The following is a 27,279-nucleotide window of genomic DNA, read 5'->3' as shown; positions in this document are numbered from 1 at the left end:
TGAAGACAACTCGGTCATGCAATATATCTTTAAAGGATAACTTCAGTATTTTTCAACCTAGACCCTATCTTCCTATGTTTTTGTGTCTAAGTGACTGATGGGAACAACCATTTGAAATTGGTCAAGTATTAAGTGAGAAAACAAGCTGTAATGTAACATTAATGAACAATTGTGTCAATTTACAGTACGTCCACTAAAAGTTCTGTTTTTGCCGCTGACAGACTCAGATTATTATTCTAAGTGTCTGACAAGATTATGGGATGGATCCCTACAGAGAGAGACCTTTTAGTTAAAGAGTAAGATCATTTTATTTTAACATGAAACAGCCCCGAAATCCCCATCACCAAACTCCACCAGACTACATGTAAATAATCAGGACTTTTAGCGTGTATAGAGCCAGCATATCTCCACCAGACTCCATGTAAATAATCAGGACTTTTAGCGTGTATAGAGCCAGCATATTTCCACCAGACTCCATGTAAATAATCAGGACTTTTAGCGTGTATAGAGCCAGCATATTTCCACCAGACTCCATGTAAATAATCAGGACCTTTATCATCGTAAAACACACTTCATTCAAAGTGCAAAGAAACTAAATAAAACTATCAAAAGCCGTCTTGGTTAATCTTTCCACTGTTCCAATAATCACCACTCTGGTTTGGTTGAAATAAACCCTTAATTCACCCATTTACATGTGGAGATATGCTGGCTCTATACACGCTAAAAGTCCTGATTATTTACATGGAGTCTGGTGGAGATATGCTGGCTCTATACACGCTAAAAGTCCTGATTATTTACATGGAGTCTGGTGGAGATATGCTGGCTCTATACACGCTAAAAGTCCTGATTATTTACATGGAGTCTGGTGGAGATATGCTGGCTCTATACACGCTAAAAGTCCTGATTATTTACATGGAGTCTGGTGGAGATATGCTGGCTCTATACAAGCTAAAAGTATTGATTATTTTCATGGAGTCTGGTGGAGATATGCTGGCTCTATACATGCTAAAAGTCCTGATTATTTACATGGAGTCTGGTGGAGTTTGGTGATGGTGATTTTGGGCTGTTTCATGTTAAACTAAAAGGATCTTACTCTTTAACTAAAAGCTCTATCTCTGTAGGGATCCTTTCCATAATGTTGTCAGACACTTAGAATAATAATCTGACTGTCAGCTACAACAACAGAACTTTTAGTGGACGCTAACTAACGGTTAACGTTACAATTCAGCTTGTTTCTTGCTCAATACGTGACCAAACTCAACATATATTGTTCCCATCAGAAACTTGGAAAAATAGGGTCCTGGTTGAAAAAAATACCAAAGTTACACTTTAAGATGTGCAAAAGAAGATATATTCATGCAGTCTGCTGACGACTCACACCATGAGCAATATGAAGGGTAGCACCAGTCCGGGGTTAGAGGCATAGCTGAACACTTTACTAAACCAGGCAGGGAAGTCCGACTCAAGAGTCTCCTGGATCACATCAAACATACGTTTCTTCCCACTAAGGAGAAGAGAAGGATTGTGACAGAAAGTTAGGTAAAGTTTAAAGTCCAGTTCAGACCGCTGAAACTTTTCTTGTTGAGTTATAAAATGGTTTTGTCTTGTTGCTCTGGACTGGGCTTAAAAGCCTGATAATCTTTATTTATTTAGGGATGCACCAAATCCAGATTTTTGGGGTTGGGCTGAATTCTGAATCCACTGGTTGAGATTGTGCTGACTCGTCCTCCCAGTCCATGAACCCAGTAAACACATGAATGAAGTAAACAGGGTCTGTCCTTCCTTTGGCGTACCTGAAGTTGCATTCTGGCTGCTGTCTGTAGATTCCTTCATGAACAACTCGTATTCTTCCAGATGTTTCAGATGTTTTCAATCAGCATTGAACAGATTGAACATGTAGCTGGCCTTGAATGGCCTTCTTTTGACTGAAAGTAATGCCAAACAACAACTTTTTCTGCTCACCAGTTCCATGTCCACTTTCTCACAGCCTACTGCTCACAAGATCCATGTCCACTTCCTCACAGCCTACTGCTCACCAGTTCCATGTCCACTTTCTCACAGCCTACTGCTCACCAGATCCATGTCCACTTCCTCACAGCCTACTGCTCACCAGATCCATGTCCACTTTCTCACAGCCTACTGCTCACCAGTTCCATGTCCACTTTCTCACAGCCTACTGCTCACCAGATCCATGTCCACTTTCTCACAGCCTACTGCTCACCAGTTCCATGTCCACTTTCTCACAGCCTACTGCTCACCAGTTCCATGTCCACTTTCTCACAGCCTACTGCTCACCAGATCCATGTCCACTTTCTCACAGCATGCTGCATTGAACGCTCCACCTACGTAAACACCTTCCCGTAATCAATGGCGCTGTCATGACAACGACCAGCTTAGTGCGCACAGTGCAAGCGTAGGGTTCGGTTCCCTGGGAAAAAACTCTAAGGTTCGGTAGAAACCAGAACCCCGTCAAAAAGCCCAATATTCAGCCGAATCTGAAGCCGAATCCTGGATTCGATGCATCCCTGGTTTATTTGTCTATACCTGCAAATGTCTCCAACTTGTGTGTCTTTGTTACTTGTGGTGATTGTTTTCTTCAACAAGAAAAATATATGACAACAATACATATTTGGACTGTAAATTATAGTCCTGTTGGTATGATTTGTTGTGTTTATAATCAATAAAAAAAGCCAGTTAAATAAAAGGAAGAAGCCAGATCCCTTGAACAAGCACGTTAGCCTGAAGCACATGTGTCAAACTCAAGGCCCAAACCAAAAACACAGGAAAGTGTTTTTTAAAAGTGCAATTACCAGACCATTCAAAGCAGAATATGGCAGATTTGCCAACTCTGAGACTCAAAGTTGTTGTTAAAAAAATGTATAATTGTATAAATGTATAAATGTATGCTTGATTTGCTAAATTCTACGATTGGCTAAGGAACTCTTTTTGATGACTTTTGTAGGGCTTCATGTCAACAAAAAGCGTACAAAAATGTCGGAAAAAGGAACAAATTTACAAAAAGGTGACAAATGTCTGAGAAAGCCACAAAAAACTCGGAACAAAAACAACAAAAATGAGGAAAAAAGCTACCAAAATGTTTTAAAAAAGTGATATGCAGACACTGGGTCAAATAATATTGTGGAAACAGTTGATATATTGTAAACACTTTGTGTGGACCTCTTAACTCTGCTTGACGGATTAATAATTTTAATGCTAATTCATTTCTCAACTTGTTTTGGGACCTACTTTTGGGGCAGGGTAGGGAAGTGGGAATAATTTGGCTAAAATGTAAAATATTTTCAGTTTGTGTGTCCTTTGAATCATAAATAAAGAGATGGAAAAAAAAAAAAAGGTGACATGCAGTAACAAAAGCACGTCAATAATCTCTCCATGTCTGGCCCTTGGTGTGATTCTCTTTTTCCAGTGTGGCCCTCTGGGAAATTGAGTTTGACCCCCCCCTCCCCCTGACCTGAAAGGTCCGCAGTCGAAGGAAGGTGGGATGGTGACGATGGTGTAGATGGCCGGCAGCGTGGAGAGGAAGAGGATGACCAGCAGCATGGCCATGTAGAAGTTGTTGGAGCCAGAGGCCTTGAAGACGCGTTCCTGCGGCACGTTGCAGCACATCACGGCCCAGCACTGCAAGTACATGGACACGTGGAGCCGCAGGACGTTCAGCGCCGGCAGGCACGGGGCGTAGAAAGCTCCCATCCTGGAGGAAGAGATCAGGGACACACGGAGTAACAGCAGGAACCACGGTCAACGGTTTCTTTGTTGTATGCAGTATATTAGCCCGTATTTAACTGTATATTAGCCCATATTAGCAAAGTATATTAGCCCATATTTTACAGTATATTAGCCCATATTAGCACTGTATATTAGCCCATATTTGACTGATATTAGCCCATATTAGCAGCCCATATTTTACAGTATATGAGCCCATATTTGACTGATATTAGCCTACATTTCACAGTATATTAGCCCATATTTCACAGTATATTAGCCCATGTTTCACAGTATATGAGCCCATATTTCACAGTATATTAGCCCACATTAACACCGTTTATTAGCCCATATTTCACAGTATATTAGCCCATATTTCACAGTATATTAGCCCATATTTCACAGAATATTAGCCCATATTTTACATTATATTAGCCCATATTTGACTGATATTAGCCCATATTTCACAGTATATTAGCCCATATTTCACAATATATTAGCCCATGTTTTACAGTATATGAGCCCATATTTCACAGTATATTAGCCCATATTAACACAGTATATTAGCCCATGTTTTACAGTATATGAGCCCATATTTCACATTATATTAGCCCATTTTTGACTGATATTAGCCCATATTTTACTGATATTAGCCCATATTTTTCAGTATATAAACCCATATTTTACAGTATATTAGCCCATATTTGACTGATATTAGCCCATATTTTACTGATATTAGCCCATATTTTTCAGTATATTAGCCCATATTTCACAGTATCCATCCATCCATCCATCCATCTTCGTCCGCTTATCCGGTGTCGGGTCGCGGGGGGAGCAGCTCCAGCAGGGGACCCCAAACTTCCCTTTCCCGAGCCACATTAACCAGCTCCGACTGGGGGATCCCGAGGCGTTCCCAGGCCAGGTTGGAGATATAATCCCTCCACCTAGTCCTGGGTCTTCCCCGAGACCTCCTCCCAGCTGGACGTGCCTGGAACACCTCCCTAGGGGCGCCCCAGGGCATCCTTACCAGATGCCCGAACCACCTCAACTGGCTCCTTTCGACGCAAAGGAGCAGCGGCTCTACTCCGAGCTCCTCACGGATGACTGAGCTTCTCACCCTATCTCTAAGGGAGACGCCAGCCACCCTCCTGAGGAAACCCATTTCGCCGCTTGTACCCTGGATCTCGTTCTTTCGGTCATGACCCAGCCTTCATGACCATAGGTGAGGGTAGGAACGAAAACTGACCCGGTAGATCGAGAGCTTTGCCTTCTGGCTCAGCTCTCTTTTCGTCCTGGCAACGTGCGATAGATTGAATGCAATACCGCACCCGCTGCGCGATTCTCCGACCAATCTCCCGCTCCATTGTCCCTCACTCGCGAACAAAACCCCAAGGTACTTGAACTCCTTCACTTGGGGTAAGGACTCATTCCCTACCTGGAGAAGGCATTCCATCGGTTTCCTGCTGAGAACCATGGCCTCCGATTTAGAGGTGCTGATCCTCATCCCAACCGCTTCACACTCGGTTGCGAACCGATCCAGTGAGTGCTGAAGGTCGCAGGCCGATGATGCCATCAGGACCACATCATCTGCAAAGAGCAGCGATGAGATCCCCAGCCCACCAAACTGCAACCCCTCCCCACCCGACTACGCCTCGATATCCTGTCCATAAATATTACAAACAGGATTGGTGACAAAGCGCAGCCCTGGCGGAGGCCAACCCTCACCTGAAACGAGTCCGACTTACTACCGAGAACCCGGACACAGCTCTCACTTTGGTCATACAGAGATTGGATGGCCCTGAGTAGAGACCCCTCACCCCATACTCCCCGCAGCACCTCCCACAGTATCTCCCGGGGACCCGGTCATACGCCTTCTCCAAATCCACAAAACACATGTAGACCCGGTTGGGCATACTCCCAGGCTCCCTCCAGGATCCTTGCGAGAGTGAAGAGCTGGTCCGTTGTTCCACGACCAGGACGGAATCCGCATTGTTCCTCCTCAACCCGAGGTTCGACTATCGGCCGAACCCTCCTTTCCAGCACCTTGGAGTAGACTTTACCAGGGAGGCTGAGAAGTGTGATACCCCTATAATTGGCACACACCCCTCTGGTCCCCCTTTTTAAAAAGGGGAACCACCACCCCAGTCTGCCACTCCTTTGGCACCGTCCCAGACTTCCACGCAATGTTGAAGAGGCGTGTCAACCAGGACAGCCCCTCCACACCCAGAGCCTTGAGCATTTCTGGACGGATCTCATCAATCCCGGGGCTTTGCCACTGTGTAGTTGTTTGACTACATCAGTGACTTCCGCCTGGGAAATCGACGACAATCCCCGTTATCCTCCAGCTCTGCCTCTAACATAGAGGGCGTATTAGTCGGATTCAGGAGTTCCTCAAAGTGCTCCTTCCACCGCCCTATTACCTCCTCAGTTGAGGTCAACAGTGTCCCATCCTTACTGTACACAGCTTGGATGGTTCCCCGCTCCCCCTCCTGAGGTGGCGAACAGTTTTCCAGAAGCACTTTGGTGCCGACCGAAAGTCCTTCTCCATGTCTTCTCAAACTTCTCCCACACCCGCTGCTTTGCCTCTTTCACGGCAGAGGCTGCAGCCCTTCGGGCCCTTCGGTGCCCTGCAACTGCCTCCGAGTCCTCCGGGATAACATATCCCGGAAAGACTCCTTCTTCAGTCGGACGGCTTCCCTGACCACGGTGTCCACCACGGTGTTCGTGGGTTACCGCCCCTTGAGGCACCTAAGACCCTAAGACCACAGCTCCTCGCCAAGCAGCTTCAGCAATGGAAACTTTGAACATTGTCCACTCGGGTTCAATGCCCCCAGCCTCCACAGGGATGCACGAAAAGCTCCGCCCGGAGGTGTGAGTTGAAAGTCTGTCGGACAGGGGCCTCCTCCAGACGTTCCCAATTTACCCGCACTACGTTTGGGCTTACCAGGTCTGTCCAGAGTCTTCCCCACCCCTGACCCAACTCACCACCAGATGGTGATCGGTTGACAGCTCTGCCCCTCTCTTCACCCGAGTGTCCAAAACATACGGCCTCAGATCAGATGAAACGATTATGAAATCGATCATTGACCTTCGGCCTAGAGTGCTCTGGTACCAGGTACACTTATGAGCATCCCTATGTTCGAACATGGTGTTCATTATAGACAATCCATGACTAGCACAGAAGTCCAACAACAAACAACCACTCTGGTTTAGATCAGGGAGGCCGTTCCTCCCAATCACGCCTCTCAGGTGTCTCCATCATTGCCCACGTGTGCGTTGAAGTCCCCCAGCAGAACAATGGAGTCCCCACTGGAGCCCCATGCAGGACTCCAGTCAAGGTCTCCAAGAAGGCCGAATACTCCGAACTCCTGTTTGGTGCATATGCACAAACAACAGTCAGAGTTTTCCCCCACAACCCGCAGGCGTGGGAGGCGACCCTCTCGTCCCGGGGTAAACTCCAACACAGCGGCGCTCAGCCGGGGCTTGTGAGTATCCCCACACCCGCCCGGCGCCTCACACCCGGGGCAACTCCGGAGAAGAAAAGAGTCCAACCCCTATCCAGGAGTATGGTTCCAGAACCGAGACTGTGCGTAGAGGTTAGCCCCACCAGATCTAACCGGTAGCGCTCCACCTCCCGCACCAGTTCCGGCTCCTTCCCCCACAGAGAGGTGACGTTCTACGTCCCCAGAGCCAGCGTCTGCCGCCCGGGTCTGGTCCGTCGAGGCCCCTGACCTTCACTGCCACCCATGTGGCATCGCACCCGACCCCAACGGTTCCTCCCACAGGTGGTGGGCCCATGGGCATTTCACAGTATATTAGCCCATATTTCACTGTATATTAGCCCATATTTTACTGATATTAGCCCATATTTTACAGTATATTAGCCCATATTTGACTGATATTAGCCCATATTTCACAGTATATTAGCCCGTATTTCACAGTATATTAGCCCATATTTTACAGTAAATTAGCCCATATTTTACAGTATATTAGCCCATATTAACACAGTATATTATTCCATATTAGCACAGTATATTAGCCCATATTTCACAGTATATTAGCCCATATTTCACAGTATATTAGCCCATATTAGCACAGTATATTAGCCCATATTTCACAGTATATTAGCCCATATTAGCACAGTACATTAGCCCATATTAACACAGTATATTAGCCCATATTTCACAATATAGAGAAGAGATCAGGGAAACACGGAGTAACAGCAGTAACCAGGGTCAACGTTTTCTAAAAATACAGGAGAAATCTGTAAAATAAAACAGAATAATTCAGTAAAATTTCATCATCATCTCCTCACCATATCATTCCTTGGTTGAAGATCAGACCCAAAACATTCCCGCTGACGTCAAACTCGGAGTACGACGGCTTTCACAAAACGACACAAAAAAGACAAAAAAACACAGCTCCGCTGTGACTCAGATGATCAGAGCAGACATTTAACTTCACCTCAACAAAAAGGAGCACACTTCTAGGGCCCTATCTTGCACCTGGTGCAGCGCAAAGCCCAACGCAAGAGTCTTTGCTAGTTTAAGACCAACCCAGTTGTCAGTTTCCCGTCCAGCGCCCGCGTCGTTTGAATAACAAATGCACCTGCTCCCATCTTTGCACCCATGGGTGTGCTGGTCTTACAGGGAGGTGTGTTCAGGTGCATTCTGGGTGTGCTGGTCTTACAGGGAGGTGTGTTTAGGTGCATTCTGGGTGTGCTGGTCTTACAGGGAGGTGTGTTTAGGTGCATTCTGGGCGTGCTGGTCTTACAGGGAGGTGTGTTTAGGTGCATTCTGGGTGTGCTGGTCTTACAGGGAGGTGTGTTCAGGTGCATTCTGGGTGTGCTGGTCTTACAGGGAGGTGTGTTTAGGTGCATTCTGGTCATGCTGGTCTTACAGGGAGGTGTGTTCAGGTGCATTCTGGGAGTATTGTTATATTGAGGCAGCGGGAAGTGATCTCACCATTGACCAACAAAAACCTGGTCTAAAGTCAATAACGCAGCATTTCATTGTTATTTTAACAGAGCATTAGTAGAATGCTCCTATTGGCTCGTGCACAGCGCGCACACACTATGCTTGTTACACACACAGGGACACACACACACACACACACACACACACACACACACACACACATGCAGAAGATTACAAATAAAAGTATTACGGTGTAAATCCTCCATCATAACAGCAATGCTCCAAGGTCCAAACGCGCCTGGCTTTTAAAGGGAATGGGAGATGACTCTCTGATTGGTTTATTACATGTTACTTTTCAATTCTCCCAACCAGGTGTCATTTTGATTCCAAATCGAAATCAACAGCAGAATCAACGATTCCACCCAGTAGTTTTTTCTCTCTCTACCCCCGCCTAGTTGCGCACGTACGAAGAAAAGAACCCCGAACAGACACAGCACAGCTTAGCAGCTGGTAGCATGCAGCTAAAGACACAGGCTAACGTTAGCTTAGCGGTAGTCTGCAGCTGCTTTTTGCAGAGATGACGGAGAAACAACAGAACTTCAAAACCTATGGCAAAGTGTTGCCTTCCCCGTGAGTGAGTTATGGCAACAAACAATGAAGGTAAAGCAGTGCTTACCTACGATGGGACTCCATGGTGCATTCAGGTGCACCCTGTCAACTTTGAAAAACTCAAACTGTTGTTGCAAAGTAAAGTTACACTTCTGCCAAATAGTAGCTCTTATTGGGACATTGCCGTCACAACTGAAAAAGTTTAAATCGAAAATCTAATCTAAGAAATTGGAGAATCATGACACCCCTAACTGTCGCTATTAATGCTACTTCATCTAAAAGCACCGCGGCCAATCAGCTGCTCTCCCCGGTTGCTTTGTGCGTCGGTATCTAGCCTGTCTTTGTGATATTATCTATGTCCCTGTCTGAACTTGTAGGCTATATTAAACTTCTTCTTTTGCTTTCCATCCCTGGCACAAGACAGTGTTCTAGGACCTTTCTGGCTTTTAAAGGATAAACCTTACTACCTACTACCATTATGTAGTTGTTTCAGACATGGATACACTTTTAATTACTCAATGTAGAGTTGGGGAGAATTAAAACATACAAGTGTGAGCCAGGGCTGGTTTTAGTCCGCTATATTAGGGCGGGCTGGTAGAAATAATAAGCGGGCAAGTTGGGCGGTAGCCCAGAAGTTAGAGAAGTGAACTACTAGGCTAAAGCAGTCACCCAGACCATGGTATAAATCAAAAACAAGTGATTGGCTCTATTGCCTTGCCTATATCGTCACCTTCCTAAAATAATGGCCTAAGTCATTTTTTCAGGTTTTTCAGAAAACACAAAAAAACGGAATGGCCTAATTCATATGCTTGACATAGGCCATTATACTAAAGGTGCAGAATCACATGACCTGTTCAACTGAGGATGTAGGCAATTTTACCAGAGGTGGCCATCACCATGAGGAGATGATTTAGGCAAAAAAAATTATTTTAGGAAGGTGACGATATATAACTCTGTTAGCTGGTGTTTTAATTAATAACAGATGACTCACAAACCCGGCCTCCAGGTCCCAACACCAGCAGTAGTTGAGAAAACGAACGAGCACGGCTCGCAAGAAGTCGCCGATCAGCAGCGTGATGTACGTTGTCATGGTGTCAGAAATGATCAGCCGGACAAACTCCTGCAAAGGAAGAGGCAGTCATACAGAACATATGTATATACCGATATATATTAAAATGATATTTAAGCCTCCTGTTGTCCTTGGGTCAAATTTGACTCATTTTCACAAAGTTTCTGTATCAGAAATTTGGGTTTTCTTTCAATCAAATTGTCAAAAACTTGTCTTCACAGGTAAAATACATACTCAGTTCACTACTTTCATTGAATGTGGGTGTTTTATTCAATTATATTGCATCTAAAAAAGAACTGATACAAGAACATTGAAAAAAGTGACCAAAATATTGAAAAAAAAAGCTCTAAAAATGTGGGGAGAAAACGAAAAAGAAAAGCGCAGAAAAAAAATCAACAAAAACGTAATTCTTTTTTTAAAAAAAGTTACAAAATTTCCCAGAAAAACTAATAGTTGCATGGTGGATGGGAAGGCAACACCAGGGTTAATGTACAGTAATTTAGTGCTATGGATCTTTAAAAGAATACATGTTTTCCTGTCTTGATATTGCGGGTGAGATTACAGAAATACATACTTTTTATTTACGACTTTATCACTGACTTTATGTCTTAACATCTCACATTATGTGCAGCTTGAGGCGACGCCTCACGTTGCCTTTACATTGGCCAAAAAATTGCACTTGAACGTACAGATAAGACTACAGCCGACAAGGGTCGGAGCTTGGCAACGTACGTGGCTCAGCCCAAACCTGGGCGGGGTGGATTATTTTTCACATTTACGGCAGCTATATGCACGTCTCAAGATAGAATATCTAAAAGTCATCATTTGGGTTTTTTGTTTAACCAGAAACAGCTCTGAAGTCACTAGCGCTAAACCCACCAGACTCCATTTAAAAAACAGTAGGCTACTTTTAGCCTGTATAGAGCCAACATATTTTCACATGTAAATCTTTAAACTGTGTGTTTATTTCAACCTAAACTAGAGTTGTGATGGTTGGTTAAAGTGGAAAGACGACCCAAAACGTCTTTTCATAGTTTTATTTAGTTTCTGTCGACTTTGAATGAAGTGTGTTTTACGATGCTAAAATTACTGTTTATTTACATGGAGTCTGGTAGGTTTAGCGAACGCGATTTCGCAGATGTTTTTCTGTTTAAAAAAAAGGATCCTACTCTTATTATGATGTTAGTTGCACACTGACCTGGCCCACCATGGTCTCCCAGCACGGCCCTCTGGGAACATCAGCCGGATGGAAAGTGACGGGGGGAGCCGTGCTGTTTTCTGATCCTGTTGCATTGTAGAGACTGGCTTCCCACGTGGTTATATTAAACTTTATGATCTTTTCCTCTTCCCTCTGCAACATAAACACACCACTGGGTGGGTAAATCATCAACACGATACGATACAACTTCATTCACTGGTTGGGTATAATATTTACAAAAACGTTGAAAACAGCAACAAAAATGTCGAAACAATTACAAAAAACTCGAAAAATGCAACAAAAAGGCAAAAACGTTTTTGTAAAATGCCTAAAAATTCAAAAAAAAATTCTAAGAAGTCAACAAAAATGTCTAAAAAGTCAACAAAAAATTTAAAAAAGCAACAAAAATGTTGAAAAAAGCAGCAAAAAAATTCAGAAAAAGTGACACATTATTAATATTATTTTATTTTTTATTTTTAAAGGCAACAAAAGAACATAGAATAAAAACTGTCCATAATTGAATGAATTATGTCTACATGTACACAGGCTGTAGCTCTCACTTTGAGGTTGATCTCGTCCATGAGTGCGATGATGAAGGTGTACAGGTTTCCCAGGAAGAGGGCGAAGATTCGGCCCAGCTGCCACTGCAGGGCCACCCGTGGGTGGTAGTTCTCCAGGGCGCTGATGACGTCGAACAGCATGGGGCAGAACATCCCCAGTAAGGACATGACCATGTTCACCTGAGAAAACAGCATGGCTTTAATCACAGGGCTACTCTTATATGGAGCTAAATCGGGGCCAAATGTTTTGTTCATTTGAAAAACATATATATTGTTGAAAAAATAAAGCTTGAAATTGAAAATTTAAGTTTTGGTCAAAACTTGGAAAAAATAAAACCATGTATTCAAACTAAAAATAAGTGTACCAATTTTTCTTTCAGTTTGAATAAAATATGCACTGCACAATATGGCACAGTTTATTGCTCTTATAGTGTAATTGGTACCATGTGTTGTCCAAAACATTTTTTTAAATGGAACTTTGTCACTGTCATCAGTTTGTTAAGTAAAAATCACATGTATATACAGTAGTGGATAGAAAGCATTCAGTCATAGTTCTCACAGTAACACCATTTCCTGAAGGCAACATGACAGACGAGTCTTCTGCCTTCTTTGATAGGCTGTCACTCATAATACCACGCCCCTCTGAGTTGAAGCCACGCCCCCTAATCAAAATCAGGGCCAAAAGTCTCAAACCAAAAGAAATTATCTGAAAGTGAAAAACAGATCTGAAACCGAAAAAAAAGATTTGAAACCGAAAAAAAATAAGTTTTGAATCTGAAAGCATGAAATGTGGAACTGAAAACAAATATAAAAGTGAAAAATGAAAATTTATAATATATAATTCATTCAAAATAATTCCAGAATTGAATCTATATTTTATTCAAACTGAAAGAAAAATTGGTACACTTATTTTTAGTTTGAATACATGGTTTTATTTTTTCCAAGTTTTGATCAAAACTTAAATTTTCAATTTCAAGCTTTATTTTTTCAACTATATATATTTTTTTCAAATGAACAAAACATTTGGCCCTGATTTAGCTCCATACTCTTACTGCTGGAATTATGTCTGAATGAAAGGACAACATGCTAAATTATAGACTGGTCTAGACCTACTCTATCTGTAAAGTGTCTTGAGATAACTCTTTTTATGATTTGATACTATAAATAAAATGTAATTGAAATGATAGTTAATAGGCTTAAAAACCAAATATCACACCACTTTGTGTGTGTGTGTGTGTGTGTGTGTGTATGTGTCTGTGTGTGTGTGTGTGTGTGTGTGTGTGTGTGTGTGTGTGTGTGTGTGTGTGTGTGTGTGTGTGTGTGTGTGTGTGTGTCTCTTTAGTTTGAAATGTGCTGGGGAAATGTGTGTGTGTGTGTGTGTGTGTGTGTGTGTGTGTGTGTGTGTGTGTGTGTGTGTGTGTGTGTGTGTGTGTCTGTGTGTGTGTGTGTGTGTGTCTCTGTCTGTCAGTGTGTGTGTGTGTGTGTGTGTGTGTGTCTCTGTCTGTCAGTGTGTGTGTGTGTGTGTGTGTGTCTGTCTCTGTCTGTGTGTGTGTGTGTGTGTGTGTGTGTGTGTGTGTGTGTGTGTGTGTGTGTGTGTGTGTGTGTGTGTGTGTGTGTGTGTGTGTGTGTGTGTGTGTGTGTGTGTGTGTGTGTCTGTCTGTGTGTGTGTCTCTGTCTCTGTCTGTGTGTGTGTCTCTGTCTGTGTGTGTGTGTGTGTGTGTGTGTGTGTGTGTGTGTGTGTGTGTGTGTGTGTGTGTGTCTGTCTGTGTGTGTGTCTCTGTCTCTGTCTCTGTCTGTGTGTGTGCATGGGTGTCAGTTTAGTTTGAAATGTGCTGGGGACACGTACCCCCTACAGTCCTCCAAAGTACCCCCCATTTGAGAAACACTACACTAAAGGGTGCTTTAGCTATCAGGCGCTGACAACCACCGACCAAGCGGCGGTATGTTGACGAGTTTGGCGTGAGAACGGCTTGCTCGTATAGCTACCTCGTTCCTTTCCCACCAGGTGTGAGTCTCCAGTCCTTCGAGGGCGAACTTCTGAGAGCGACGCACTACAAAGTAGATGAGGTATCCGCTTCCCGCCAGGCAGCACAAGACCAGGAAGTTGGCCAGCACGCGCAGAAACCGAGTCAGATGGATGTTGTCGTCCTTACGGCTCTCCTGCTCCTCTAAGATCGCCTCCTGCAGATGTAGACGGAGCGATAAACAGGATGTAGAACAGGAGGGGGGTCAAACTCAGTTTCCACGCTAGAAAATGAGAATCACATTTTTTATTTAGTTTATTGACAAGCTTTTATTTAAGAGAAAAAGTCAGATATATTTGACTGTATTATTGCATGTCTGTAGTCTTCTAACTTACATTTTGGGCCTCATAAAGCCCCAAAAATGTCAGGCAAAAAAGTTTCTCAGCCAGCGAAAAAATATACAGTACAGGCCAAAGGTTTGGACACACCTTCTCATTAAATGTGTTTCTTTATATTCATGACTATTTTCATTGTAGATTCTCCCTGAAGGCATCAAAACTATGAATGAACACATATGGAATTATGTACTTAAAGGAACAGTAAGTAACCCCCAGAGTTAGACTAGTCCATACATACCCTTCTCATCTCATCGTGTGTGCTGTAAGGCTGTCTGACGGCTCCAGCATTAGCTTAGCCTAGCACAGATCCTGCAGGTAACTGGTTCCAACTAGCCTAGCTTAGCACAGATCCTGCAGGTAACTGGTTCCAACTAGCCTACTGCTCCCAATTGTGACAAAAGTGACAAAATAATGCCAACATGTTCCTATTAACATGTTGTGATTTGTAGAGTCACAGCGTCTACAAAAAACAACGTAACATGAGACACAGCCATCTTCTAACAGTAAACAAACCGGGAACTATATTCTCAGACAGGCTTGCTGCGAGCATATCACTCCGCCCAAGTACTATATTCTTCCACCTGAGAATATAGTTCCCGGTTTGTTTACAGTTAGAAGACGCCGCTGTCTCATGTTACGTTGTTTTTTGTACACGCTGTGACTCTACAAATCACAACATGTAAATAGGAACATGTTGGTGTTATTTTGTCACTTATTGGGAGCAGTAGGATTACTGGAACCATTCACCTGCAGGATCTGTGATGGCCTGATGCTGCTGGAGCCATCAGACAGCATTACAGCACTCACGGAGATGAGAAGGGTATGTATGGACTAGTCTAACTCTGGGGGTTACGGTGAGTAAGCTAAATTCCCAATAAATCAGCGTGTTCCTTTAACAAAAAAGTGTGAAATAACTGAAAACATGTCTTATATTTTAGATTCTTCAAAGTAGCCACCCTTTGCTTTTTTTGATAACTCTGCAAACCCTTGGTGTTCTCTCAATGAGCTTCATGAGGTAGTCACCTGAAATGGTTTTACCTTCACAGGTGTGCTTTGTCAGGGTTAATTAGTGGAATTATTTCCCTTATTAATAAAAAAGCAAAGGGTGGCTACTTTGAAGAATCTAAAATATAAGACATGTTTTCAGTTATTTCACACTTTTTTGTTAAGTACATAATTCCATATGTGTTCATTCATAGTTTTGATGCCTTCAGTGAGAATCTACAATGTAAATAGTCATGAAAATAAAAAGGAAACGCATTGAATGAGAAGGTGGGTCCAAACTTTTGGCCTGTACTGTACATTGAAAAAAGTGCCAAAAAAGTTGGAAAAAGGCTGAAAAATTGTCTGAAAAAGTGACAAAAACATCAGAAAGGGCCAAAAACATTGTAAAAGCGCCAAAAACGTCAGAAAAAGTTGCAAAACATTGAGTAACACGCCAAAAACGTTAAAACAAAGTGCCTAAAGCATTGAAAAAAAGAGCATCAACCAGAAAAGGTGTCAAAACTGTTGAAAAAAGCAACAAAAATGTAAAAAGAAAATAATAAACTTTGGAAAAAGCGTGATGTAGAAGGTGATTTCAATTTAAACTATTGTGGATCAGCTGCACTGACCTTAAAGCTGGTGGTGATGGAGGCAAACTTATTGTCTGCAGTCTCAGGGTTTCCTATCAGGTAGTCCCAGCTGGTGAATATCTTCCAGCTAAAATTAAAGCTGTTATCGTCCCCGACTCCCGATTCATTTGCGTTACGCGCCATCCTTTAAATCAGAATTACAGATTCAGTAAAACATAGAGGAGATTAATCAATCGTATAGATGGAATCACTGGGACGTCTCGCTAACACAACAATAACTTCTGGGTAGACAAATGAACCAAATCTAGCGTTAGAAACAGCAACCTCTCACCACAGGTTGGCAGAGGCGGGAGTAACTTAGACTCTAGCTCAAAGACTTGAGACCTGACTTTGACTCTAGCTCAGAGACTTGAGACCTGACTTGGACTCTAGCTCAGAGACTTGAGACCTGACTTTGACTCTAGCTCAGAGACTTGAGACCTGACTTAGACTCTAGCTCAGAGACTTGAGACCTGACTTAGACACTAGCTCAAAGGCTGTGTCTCAAACCGCACACTTCTGTCAGTATACTGCTAATGTGCACTGACCACTTCCTGCCGTGGTGCCCACTTTGGATGGTTAGTATTGTCCCAAAAGAAACACTTATGTTAAAACATTTACCCGAAAATGACAAACGCTCGGCTCGCCGCCTCTGAAAATCTGACGAAAATCTGTTAAACTGACCTTTGTTGATCTGAAATGAAGACAGATTCAGCAACTGCACGGTCTATTTCTCTCTTAAAATGTTTTCAGAAACACATTTCGTTGAACTATTTTTGTATTTTCTGAACGAGCCGCCCATTATGCTCTGTTGTGAAATCCGGGAGAAGCCAGACCCACGTGACGCGTTCGTCCAATCAGCTGCTGGTCGACGGCCCTGGCCCCTCCCCTTTCCGCTGCGTAGTCAAGACAGCGCCCATTTAGTGCGAGTAGTGTCCATCGTTCCACACTGAACTTTTTGACCATTATTAGGGGGTCATCCTGGTACTTTCAGTGCTCTGACATTTTTGCGTTATCTACACAATATACTTAAAACTAAGTGTTTGAAGTGTGCAAGGGAATGAATGCTTTGAGACACAGCCAAAGACTTAAGACTTGAGTTAGACTCTAGCTCAGAGACTTGTGAGCATCTCTGGCATTACACACATAAGAACGGATGAGTCATCTTTCTCCTTTTCGAGTCATCTGTCTTAAGTTTATCAATGTAAGTCCTCAAATTTGCAACTTGAGTCCGACTCGAGTCAAGTTGTGCGACTCGAGTCCCCCATCTCTACCTGTCGGACAGACTGCCAGTTTGGGCGGTGTACTTTTCTTTGCTAAATTAGCTCTCCAAGCTAACGTTAGTCCATAGATATAAACACTGTGAACCGATTATAATAAATATTCTTTGTATTAACACATTAATAAGTCTCTTTGTTTTGTATTTGATAATTCAGCTTAAGTTTGAGAAAAGGGAAGTTTGGGGTCCCCTGCTGGAGCTGCTCCCCCCCGCGACCCGACACTGGATAAGCGGACGAAGATGGATGGATGGATGGAGCTTAAGTTTACCTAAGTGGAAGCAGTATAGCTATGAAGTGGCAGAATGTGACTACTAAACCTATGCTTACATGCACTAGGCATTACATTTGTAGATTATATTAATATCAAAAGCTTCAATTTTCTTGTACTCTATCATAAATACATGTCTGACCTTTGGAACGAACCACAAAAACTAGAAAATCGCTTGAGATTGACGATTTATGGTGATTCCGTTAGCCCTTTGCCTACATTGACGCTGATGGATTAAAGAGGAGTGACTCCCCTGTTCCAAGATGGCGGCTCTGCTGACGCATTCGTTCCAATGAACAGCAGCAGCCAGGCGACATCTAGTGTTTATATCTATGACATTAGCCAAAGAGTTGACGTATAAAAGCATCAAACATGCATTTTAGATGACGGAGATGAGAGTATCTTGTTGCTGGTCCACGGGACGCAGGAGTTTTCTGCCGGGAAGTTGTTGGAAACAAACATTGTGATTGGGTCTACTGGAGTCCTAGTTAACGTACGTTCTTATGACCACCATGTAGCTGTAGGCCACCGTTCCCACACCAACCAGGAAGTATGACAGCGGCATACGGAACTTGAGCCAGCCAATGGCACGCTGGTTGTTGTAGTAACCGTAGAAGAGGACTGAATACTGAGCATAACCCTGTGGATGCAGATTTTAGTTAACGTGATGTGCAACAATTATCTTTCACAGTAAACTGACACACGGGCACAGTGGGTACAGTATGTTTACATGCACACTAATATTCCGCTGTTATGACAATATTCTGAATTTAATACATGTCATGTAAACAGCATATTCTGTTTGGCTATTCATAATAAAACCTTTTTCTGAATTTAGCATTTTCAGATTAATTTTCAGATTAATTGATATGTTGGTGTTATTCAGGTTTTAGAAGCATTCTTTGGACATGTATACAGCGCATTCAGAATCTAGGTCTTAAACAGGGTTTTTACAACAGTCTGTGCGCAACTCACATCTGCCATATCACACTGTTAATAGGCAGGAGGCCACAGTCATAGTCTACAAGAACCTGCTAACAAGAGACTTCTGTAATGTCTGACGTAGCCGACAAGAACCTGCTAACGAGAGACTTTTGTAATGTCTGTAGTAGCCGACAAGAACCTGCTAACAAGAGACTTCAGTAATGTCTGTAGTAGCGACAAGAACCTGCTAACAAGAGACTTCAGTAATGTCTGTAGTAGCGACAAGAACCTGCTAACAAGAGACTTCTGTAATGTCAATACAATAAAAATGGACCTTCAACGAAGTTGATTCACTGCTGGCTACAAGTTAGCAATCAAACACAACAAAGGCTGTCACTGGAATGGCGTTTTGAGCTAACGTTAGCAATCAAACAATCATAGATAGCTACAACGTTTTTGATATGATTTCCATCTTCTGTTATTGTTTGTAATGAGAAAAGTTTATTATTTTTTGGATTTCACAAATTTCTGTAAGAGACGTTATGCCGTAAACCGTTTAAATCTGAGCAAGCACAACTCACATGCACTCGACTCGCATCGGGTAGTGACAGCGGCCCAAAAATGGGTCAAATTTGGCCTGAGTGTTAAGATGGCCTGAGTGTTAAGATGTTATTTAATGTTATTTAATCACTGCCTAATCACTTCTGGTTAGACACTAACTACATTTTGTTGCTCTGACCTTGTGACACGTGCAATGACAATGAAGTTGAATCAAATGTAAAAACGACTAAATGTATAATTAACTGACTCCAAAGTCCCACAAGACAGCAAAATCCATGGCACTGGGCGCCTCAGCCCTGGGGACGGTCTTTCTTGGGATGGTGCCGTAGGGCCGCCCCATTAACGCCTGTTAGAAATAAGCAGGAGGGTTTAAAACTGAAAGCATTCAAACAAAAAGAGAAATATATAAAAAAGAGCAAAAACTACAGACGCAATACCAGGGAATTATGACTTGTTTGTACCTCTGGGACCATAACAAGGCCAAACGTCAGACAAAACAAGATCATGTTGATGCCGTACATCCACCTCAGGAAGATGAAGTAAGAAGCAACCGAGGAGCCAAAATGGCCTAAAAGAGGCAGAGGGAGTAAACATCAGGATGATTGTTAAAGGGTAACAATGGTTTATTTTAAGTGGGTGATGGAGCAAACAATCTTTGACATTGGTCCAGTATTAAGCGAGAACGCTGCAGTCTCCAGTCAGCGAAACAAGCTACTATGTAAGTTAATAGGACAATTGTGCAGCTTGTATACCTTCACAAAAGTGCTCGTTTTGCCACTGACTCAGATTAAGTGTGAGAACAAATGAGCGAAAGCAGAGAGATATATGGGCTAGACTACGTCCTGCTGTGCCCTGCTACGCCCTGGTATGCCCTGCTACGTCCTACTATGCTCTGCTGTGCCCTGCTGTGCCCTGCTACGCCCTGCTATGCTCTGCTGTGTCCTGCTACGTCCTGATACACCCTGCTATGTCCTGCTATGCTCTGCTGTGCCCGGCTATGCTCTGCTGTGCCCTGCTACACCCTGCTACGCCCTGCTATGTCCTGCTATGCTCTGTTGTGCCCTGCTATGCTCTGCTGTGCCCTGCTATGCCCTGCTATGCTCTGCTGTGCCCTGCTATGCTCTGCTGTGCCCTGCTACGCCCTGCTATGCTCTGCTATGTCCTGCTATGCTCTGCTGTGCCCTGCTATGCTCTGCTGTGCCCTGCTACGCCCTGCTATGCTCTGCTGTGTCCTGCTACGTCCTGCTACAACCTGCTATGTCCTGCTATGCTCTGCTACATCCTGCTACGCCCTGTTATGCTCTGCTATGCTCTGCTACGTCCTGCTACGCCCTGCTACATCCTGCTTAGTGCACTAACTGCTTGCTCATGGGGGAAATTACTGGAATTGTTGGGTCTTTGTAAATTATAGAGTGCGGTCTAGACCTGCTCTATCTGTAAAGTTTCTTGAGATAACTGTTGTTATGATTTGCTACTATAAATAAAATGTAATTGAATATAGGTCTTTTATTTGGAGTCAGACACATTGTCCCAAAAGAGGGGACACAGAGGAGGAAATCCCCAATAGTCTCCTTAAAAACTCTGTGAAGTCTTAAATGTTAGATGTGAAGTTTGAGGCTATGAGGGGAACTTACTTTCAATCTCCTTGATTTTCATCTCCCATGGGATGCAGGCAGTTTTGAAGTTTTCAAAGTCCCGTTGAAACTTCATCCATTTCTACGAAAGAAATGATCTTTTTACATTAAAATGCCAACGTATTCTTAAGAACAGGTTTGTATGATATCGTACGAAAACTTATGCACAACAATTTGTATGATACCATGATGGGATGGTCCTTTCGGAGGCCGTTGGTAGTTGAGTTTAGCCAACAAAAAGTGAGAGTCATGCAGCAACGACAGTTAAAGCGTAACTGTCACCAAAATGCAACCTAGGGTCTTTTTGTGAATGTATCTGAGTCAAACTTTTGTTTAAAAGCATCTTTAGGATGAAAACACCACTTTTAAGATTGACCGTATTTTCGTTTTTTCGCATTTTGAATGGGAGAGCTGCACAGATAGTTCATGGTTTTGTTCAAGAGCTTTCTTTTTAGTAAACTCTGGGTACACAACCAATGTTATCAGTGCTTGCGTTAAGGTGTAGAGCCCCTAGTGATACTTGGAGCTAAGTCTCATGTTGTGTCGAGCCTTCTTAGTGCTTTAAAAATATTGATTTTGATGCGATCATTGCAGTGCCCCCTAGCTCTCCCATTCAAAAGGCCATTTGACCGAAAACAAAAATATGGTGAATCTTAAAAGGGGCGCTTCTGTCCTAATTATGCTTTTAAATGAAAGTCTGACTCGGTTACATTCACAAAAAGACCCTAGGTTGCATTTTGGCAACAGTTACTCTTTAAGTTTAGACACCAAAACGACTAATTAAGTTGAGAAAAAAGATGGTGGTTCGTGTTAAAACACTAGAACTGGGCGCCTGGTTAGCTCACCTGGTAGAGCTGGCGCCCATATTCAAGTGTACTCCTCAATGCAGCAGCCGCAGGTTCAACCCTGACCTGCGGCCTTTTGCTGCATGTCGTTCCCCCCTCTCTCTCCCCCTTCAAGTCTAAGCTGTCCTCTGTCCCACTGTTATAAATAAAGGCCTAAAATGCCCAAAAAATTAAAAGTCTTGTGTTTTCTCCTTAACTTCTTCAGGACATGATCACCTGTTTCCTTGGTGAAAGTCTTGTGTTTTCTCCTTAACTTCTTCAGGACATGATCACCTGTTCCCTGGGTGAAAGTCTTGTGTTTTCTCCTTAACTTCTTCAGGACATGATCACCTGTTTCCTGGGTGAAAGTCTTGTGTTTTCTCCTTAACTTCTTCAGGACATGAACACCTGTTTCCTGGGTGAAAGTCTTGTGTTTTCTCCTTAACTTCTTCAGGACATGAACACCTGTTCCCTGGGTGAAAGTCTTGTGTTTTCTCCTTAACTTCTTCAGGACATGATCACCGGTTCCCTGGGTGAACGTCTTGTGTTTTCTCCTTAAATTCTTCAGGACATGATCACCTGTTTCCTGGGTGAAAGTCTTGTGTTTTCTCCTTAACTTCTTCAGGACATGAACACCTGTTTCCTGGGTGAAAGTCTTGTGTTTTCTCCTTAACTTCTTCAGGACATGATCACCTGTTTCCTGGGTGAAAGTCTTGTGTTTTCTCCTTAACTTTTAGGACATGAACACCTGTTTCCTGGGTGAAAGTCTTGTGTTTTCTCCTTAACTTCTTCAGGACATGAACACCTGTTTCCTGGGTGAAAGTCTTGTGTTTTCTCCTTAACTTCTTCAGGACATGAACACCTGTTTCCTGGGTGAAAGTCTTGTGTTTTCTCCTTAACTTCTTCAGGACATGAACACCTGTTCCCTGGGTGAAAGTCTTGTGTTTTCTCCTTAACTTCTTCAGGACATGAACACCTGTTCCCTGGGTGAAAGTCTTGTGTTTTCTCCTTAACTTCTTCAGGACATGAACACCTGTTTCCTGGGTGAAAGTCTTGTGTTTTCTCCTTAACTTCTTCAGGACATGAACACCTGTTTCCTGGGTGAAAGTCTTGTGTTTTCTCCTTAACTTCTTCAGGACATGAACACCTGTTTCCTGGGTGAAAGTCTTGTGTTTTCTCCTTAACTTCTTCAGGACATGATCACCTGTTTTCCTGGGTGAACATCTTGTGTTTTTCTCCTTAACTTCTTCAGGACATGAACACCTGTTTCCTGGGTGAAAGTCTTGTGTTTTCTCCTTAACTTCTTCAGGACATGAACACCTGTTTCCTGGGTGAAAGTCTTGTGTTTTCTCCTTAACTTCTTCAGGACATGAACACCTGTTTCCTGGGTGAAAGTCTTGTGTTTTCTCCTTAACTTCTTCAGGACGCATGAACACCTGTTTCCTGGGTGAAAGTCTTGTGTTTTCTCCCTTAACTTCTTCAGGACATGAACACCTGTTTCCTGGGTGAAAGTCTTGTGTTTTCTCCTTAACTTCTTCAGGACATGAACACCTGTTTCCTGGGTGAAAGTCTTGTGTTTTCTCCTTAACTTCTTCAGGACATGAACACCTGTTTCCTGGGTGAAAGTCTTGTGTTTTTTCTCCTTAACTTCTTCAGGACATGATCACCTGTTTCCTGGGTGAAAGTCTTGTGTTTTCTCCTTAACTTCTTCAGGACATGAACACCTGTTTCCTGGGTGAAAGTCTTGTGTTTTCTCCTTAACTTCTTCAGGACATGAACACCTGTTTCCTGGGTGAAAGTCTTGTGTTTTCTCCTTAACTTCTTCAGGACATGAACACCTGTTTCCTGGGTGAAAGTCTTGTGTTTTCTCCTTAACTTCTTCAGGACATGAACACCTGAAAGTCTTGTGTTTTCTCTTAACACATGAACACCTGTTTCCTGGGTGAAAGTCTTGTGTTTTCTCCTTAACTTCTTCAGGACATGAACACCTGTTTCCCTGGGTGAAAGTCTTGTGTTTTCTCCTTAACTTCTTCAGGACATGAACACCTGTTCCCTGGGTGAAAGTCTTGTGTTTTCTCCTTAACTTCTTCAGGACATGAACACCTGTTTCCTGGGTGAAAGTCTTGTGTTTTCTCCTTAACTTCTTCAGGACATGAACACCTGTTTCCTGGGTGAAAGTCTTGTGTTTTCTCCTTAACTTCTTCAGGACATGAACACCTGTTTCCTGGGTGAAAGTCTTGTGTTTTCTCCTTAACTTCTTCAGGACATGAACACCTGTTTCCTGGGTGAAAGTCTTGTGTTTTCTCCTTAACTTCTTCAGGACATGAACACCTGTTTCCTGGGTGAAAGTCTTGTGTTTTCTCCTTAACTTCTTCAGGACATGAACACCTGTTTCCTGGGTGAAAGTCTTGTGTTTTCTCCTTAACTTCTTCAGGACATGAACACCTGTTTCCTGGGTGAAAGTCTTGTGTTTTCTCCTTAACTTCTTCAGGACATGAACACCTGTTTCCTGGGTGAAAGTCTTGTGTTTTCTCCTTAACTTCTTCAGGACATGAACACCTGTTTCCTGGGTGAAAGTCTTGTGTTTTCTCCTTAACTTCTTCAGGACATGAACACCTGTTTCCTGGGTGAAAGTCTTGTGTTTTCTCCTTAACTTCTTCAGGACATGAACACCTGTTTCCTGGGTGAAAGTCTTGTGTTTTCTCCTTAACTTCTTCAGGACATGAACACCTGTTTCCTGGGTGAAAGTCTTGTGTTTTCTCCTTAACTTCTTCAGGACATGAACACCTGTTTCCTGGGTGAAAGTCTTGTGTTTTCTCCTTAACTTCTTCAGGACATGAACACCTGTTTCCTGGGTGAAAGTCTTGTGTTTTCTCCTTAACTTCTTCAGGACATGAACACCTGTTTCCTGGGTGAAAGTCTTGTGTTTTCTCCTTAACTTCTTCAGGACATGAACACCTGTTTCCTGGGTGAAAGTCTTGTGTTTTCTCCTTAACTTCTTCAGGACATGAACACCTGTTTCCTGGGTGAAAGTCTTGTGTTTTCCTTAACTTCTTCAGGACATGAACACCTGTTTCCTGGGTGAAAGTCTTGTGTTTTCTCCTTAACTTTCAGGACATGATCACCTGTTTCCTGGGTGAAAGTCTTGTGTTTTCTCCTTAACTTCTTCAGGACATGAACACCTGTTTCCTGGGTGAAAGTCTTGTGTTTTCTCCTTAACTTCTTCAGGACATGAACACCTGTTTCCTGGGTGAAAGTCTTGTGTTTTCTCCTTAACTTCTTCAGGACATGAACACCTGTTTCCTGGGTGAAAGTCTTGTGTTTTCTCCTTAACTTCTTCAGGACATGAACACCTGTTTCCTGGGTGAAAGTCTTGTGTTTTCTCCTTAACTTCTTCAGGACATGAACACCTGTTTCCTGGGTGAAAGTCTTGTGTTTTTCTCCTTAACTTCTTCAGGACATGAACACCTGTTTCCTGGGTGAAAGTCTTGTGTTTTCTCCTTAACTTCTTTCCCTGGGACATGAACACCTGTTTCCTGGGTGAAAGTCTTGTGTTTTCTCCTTAACTTCTTCAGGACATGAACACCTGTTTCCTGGGTGAAAGTCTTGTGTTTTTTCTCCTTAACTTCTTCAGGACATGATCACCTGTTTCCTGGGTGAAAGTCTTGTGTTTTTCTCCTTAACTTCTTCAGGACATGAACACCTGTTTCCTGGGTGAAAGTCTTGTGTTTTCTCCTTAACTTCTTCAGGACATGAACACCTGTTTCCTGGGTGAAAGTCTTGTGTTTTCTCCTTAACTTCTTCAGGACATGAACACCTGTTTCCTGGGTGAAAGTGTTTTGTGTTTTCTCCTTAAAGTCTTCTTCAGGACATGAACACCTGTTTCCTGGGTGAAAGTCTTGTGTTTTCTCCTTAACTTCTTCAGGACATGATCACCTGTTTCCTGGGTGAAAGTCTTGTTTTTCCCTTAACTTCTTCAGGACATGAACACCTGTTCCCTGGGTGAAAGTTTGTGTTTTCCCTTAACTTCTTCAGGACATGATCACCTGTTTCCTGGGTGAAAGTCTTGTATTTTCTCCTTAACTTCTTCAGGACATGAACACCTTTTCCTGGGTGAAAGTCTTGTGTTTTTCTCCTTAACTTCTTCAGGACATGATCACCTGTTTCCTGGGTGAAAGTCTTGTGTTTTCTCCTTAGCTTCTTCAGGACATGAACACCTGTTCCATGGGTGAAAGTCTTGTGTTTTCTCCTTAACTTCTTCAGGACATGATCACCTGTTTCCTGGGTGAAAGTCTTGTGTTTTCTCCTTAACTTCTTCAGGACATGAACACCTGTTCCCTGGGTGAAAGTCTTGTGTTTTCTCCTTAACTTCTTCAGGACATGATCACCTGTTTCCTGGGTGAAAGTCTTGTGTTTTCTCCTTAACTTCTTCAGGACATGAACACCTGTTTCCTGGGTGAAAGTCTTGTGTTTTCTCCTTAACTTCTTCAGGACATGATCACCTGTTTCCTGGGTGAAAGTCTTGTGTTTTCTCCTTAACTTCTTCAGGACATGAACACCTTTTTCCTGGGTGAAAGTCTTGTGTTTTCTCCTTAACTTCTTCAGGACATGATCACCTGTTTCCTGCGTGAAAGTCTTGTGTTTTCTCCTTAGCTTCTTCAGGACATGATCGCCTGTTTCCTGCGTGAAAGTCTTGTGTTTTCTCCTTAGCTTCTTCAGGACATGAACGCCTGTTCCCTGGGTGAAAGTCTTGTGTTTTCTCCTTAACTTCTTCAGGACATGATCACCTGTTTCCTGGGTGAAAGTCTTGTGTTTTCTCCTTAACTTCTTCAGGACATGATCACCGGTTCCCTGGGTGAACGTCTTGTGTTTTCTCCTTAACTTCTTCAGGACATGAACACCCGTTCCCTGGGTGAACGTCTTGTGTTTTTTCCTTAACTTCTCCAGGACATGAACACCTGTTTCCTGGGTGAAAGTCTTGTGATTTCTCCTTAACTTCTTCAGGACATGAACACCTGTTTCCTGGGTGAAAGTCTTGTGTTTTCTCCTTAACTTCTTCAGGACATGAACACCTGTTTCCTGGGTGAACGTCTTGTGTTTTTTCCTTAACTTCTTCAGGACATGAACACCCGTTCCCTGGGTGAACGTCTTGTGTTTTTTCCTTAACTTCTCCAGGACATGAACACCTGTTTCCTGGGTGAAAGTCTTGTGATTTCTCCTTAACTTCTTCAGGACATGATCACCTGTTTCCTGGGTGAAAGTCTTGTGATTTCTCCTTAACTTCTTCAGGACATGATCACCTGTTTCCTGGGTGAAAGTCTTGTGATTTCTCCTTAACTTCTTCAGGACATGAACACATGTTTCCTGCGTGAAAGTCTTGTGTTTTCTCCTTAACCTCTTCCAGGACATGAACACCTGTTTCCTGCGTGAAAGTCTTGTGTTTTCTCCTTAACTTCTTCCAGGACATGAACACCTGTTTCCTGGATGAAAGTCTTGTGTTTTCTCCTTAACTTCTTCAGGACATGAACACTTGTTTCCTGGGAGAAAGTCTTGTGTTTTCTCCTTAACTTCTTCAGGACATGAACACCTGTTTCCTGGATGAAAGTCTTGTGTTTTCTCCTTAACTTCTTCAGGACATGAACACTTGTTTCCTGGGAGAAAGTCTTGTGTTTTCTCACGCTCACGCTCTTATACAGCAGCAGTCAATGTGCTGCTGACAGTATTAAATACGTGGAATACAT

The 27,279-nt window shown here is 43.0% G+C and overlaps 1 protein-coding gene across 1 annotated transcript in view; it reads right to left on the bottom strand.

Moving 5' to 3' along the window:
- The window catches only part of tmc1 (transmembrane channel-like 1), a 42,409-nt gene that overhangs the window by 4,752 nt on the left and 10,378 nt on the right, over positions 1-27,279 (bottom strand). Inside the window, exons 6-17 of the mRNA XM_028579210.1 lie at positions 20,715-20,796; positions 19,542-19,648; positions 19,328-19,426; positions 18,093-18,235; positions 16,048-16,192; positions 14,059-14,253; positions 12,073-12,252; positions 11,513-11,665; positions 10,237-10,365; positions 8,036-8,103; positions 3,470-3,709; positions 1,379-1,504 (exon numbers count right to left, since the gene is read on the bottom strand). Of these exons, the coding sequence (XP_028435011.1) occupies positions 1,379-1,504; positions 3,470-3,709; positions 8,036-8,103; positions 10,237-10,365; positions 11,513-11,665; positions 12,073-12,252; positions 14,059-14,253; positions 16,048-16,192; positions 18,093-18,235; positions 19,328-19,426; positions 19,542-19,648; positions 20,715-20,796 (1,667 nt within the window). The remainder of the gene's footprint in view (positions 1-1,378; positions 1,505-3,469; positions 3,710-8,035; positions 8,104-10,236; positions 10,366-11,512; positions 11,666-12,072; positions 12,253-14,058; positions 14,254-16,047; positions 16,193-18,092; positions 18,236-19,327; positions 19,427-19,541; positions 19,649-20,714; positions 20,797-27,279) is intronic.

Source organism: Perca flavescens, chromosome 5, assembly GCF_004354835.1.
Source record: "Perca flavescens isolate YP-PL-M2 chromosome 5, PFLA_1.0, whole genome shotgun sequence".
Taxonomy (NCBI): Eukaryota; Metazoa; Chordata; class Actinopteri; order Perciformes; family Percidae; genus Perca; species Perca flavescens.
The sequence above is the reverse complement of the archived record's forward strand: the minus strand, read 5'-3'. Positions and strand labels throughout refer to the sequence as shown.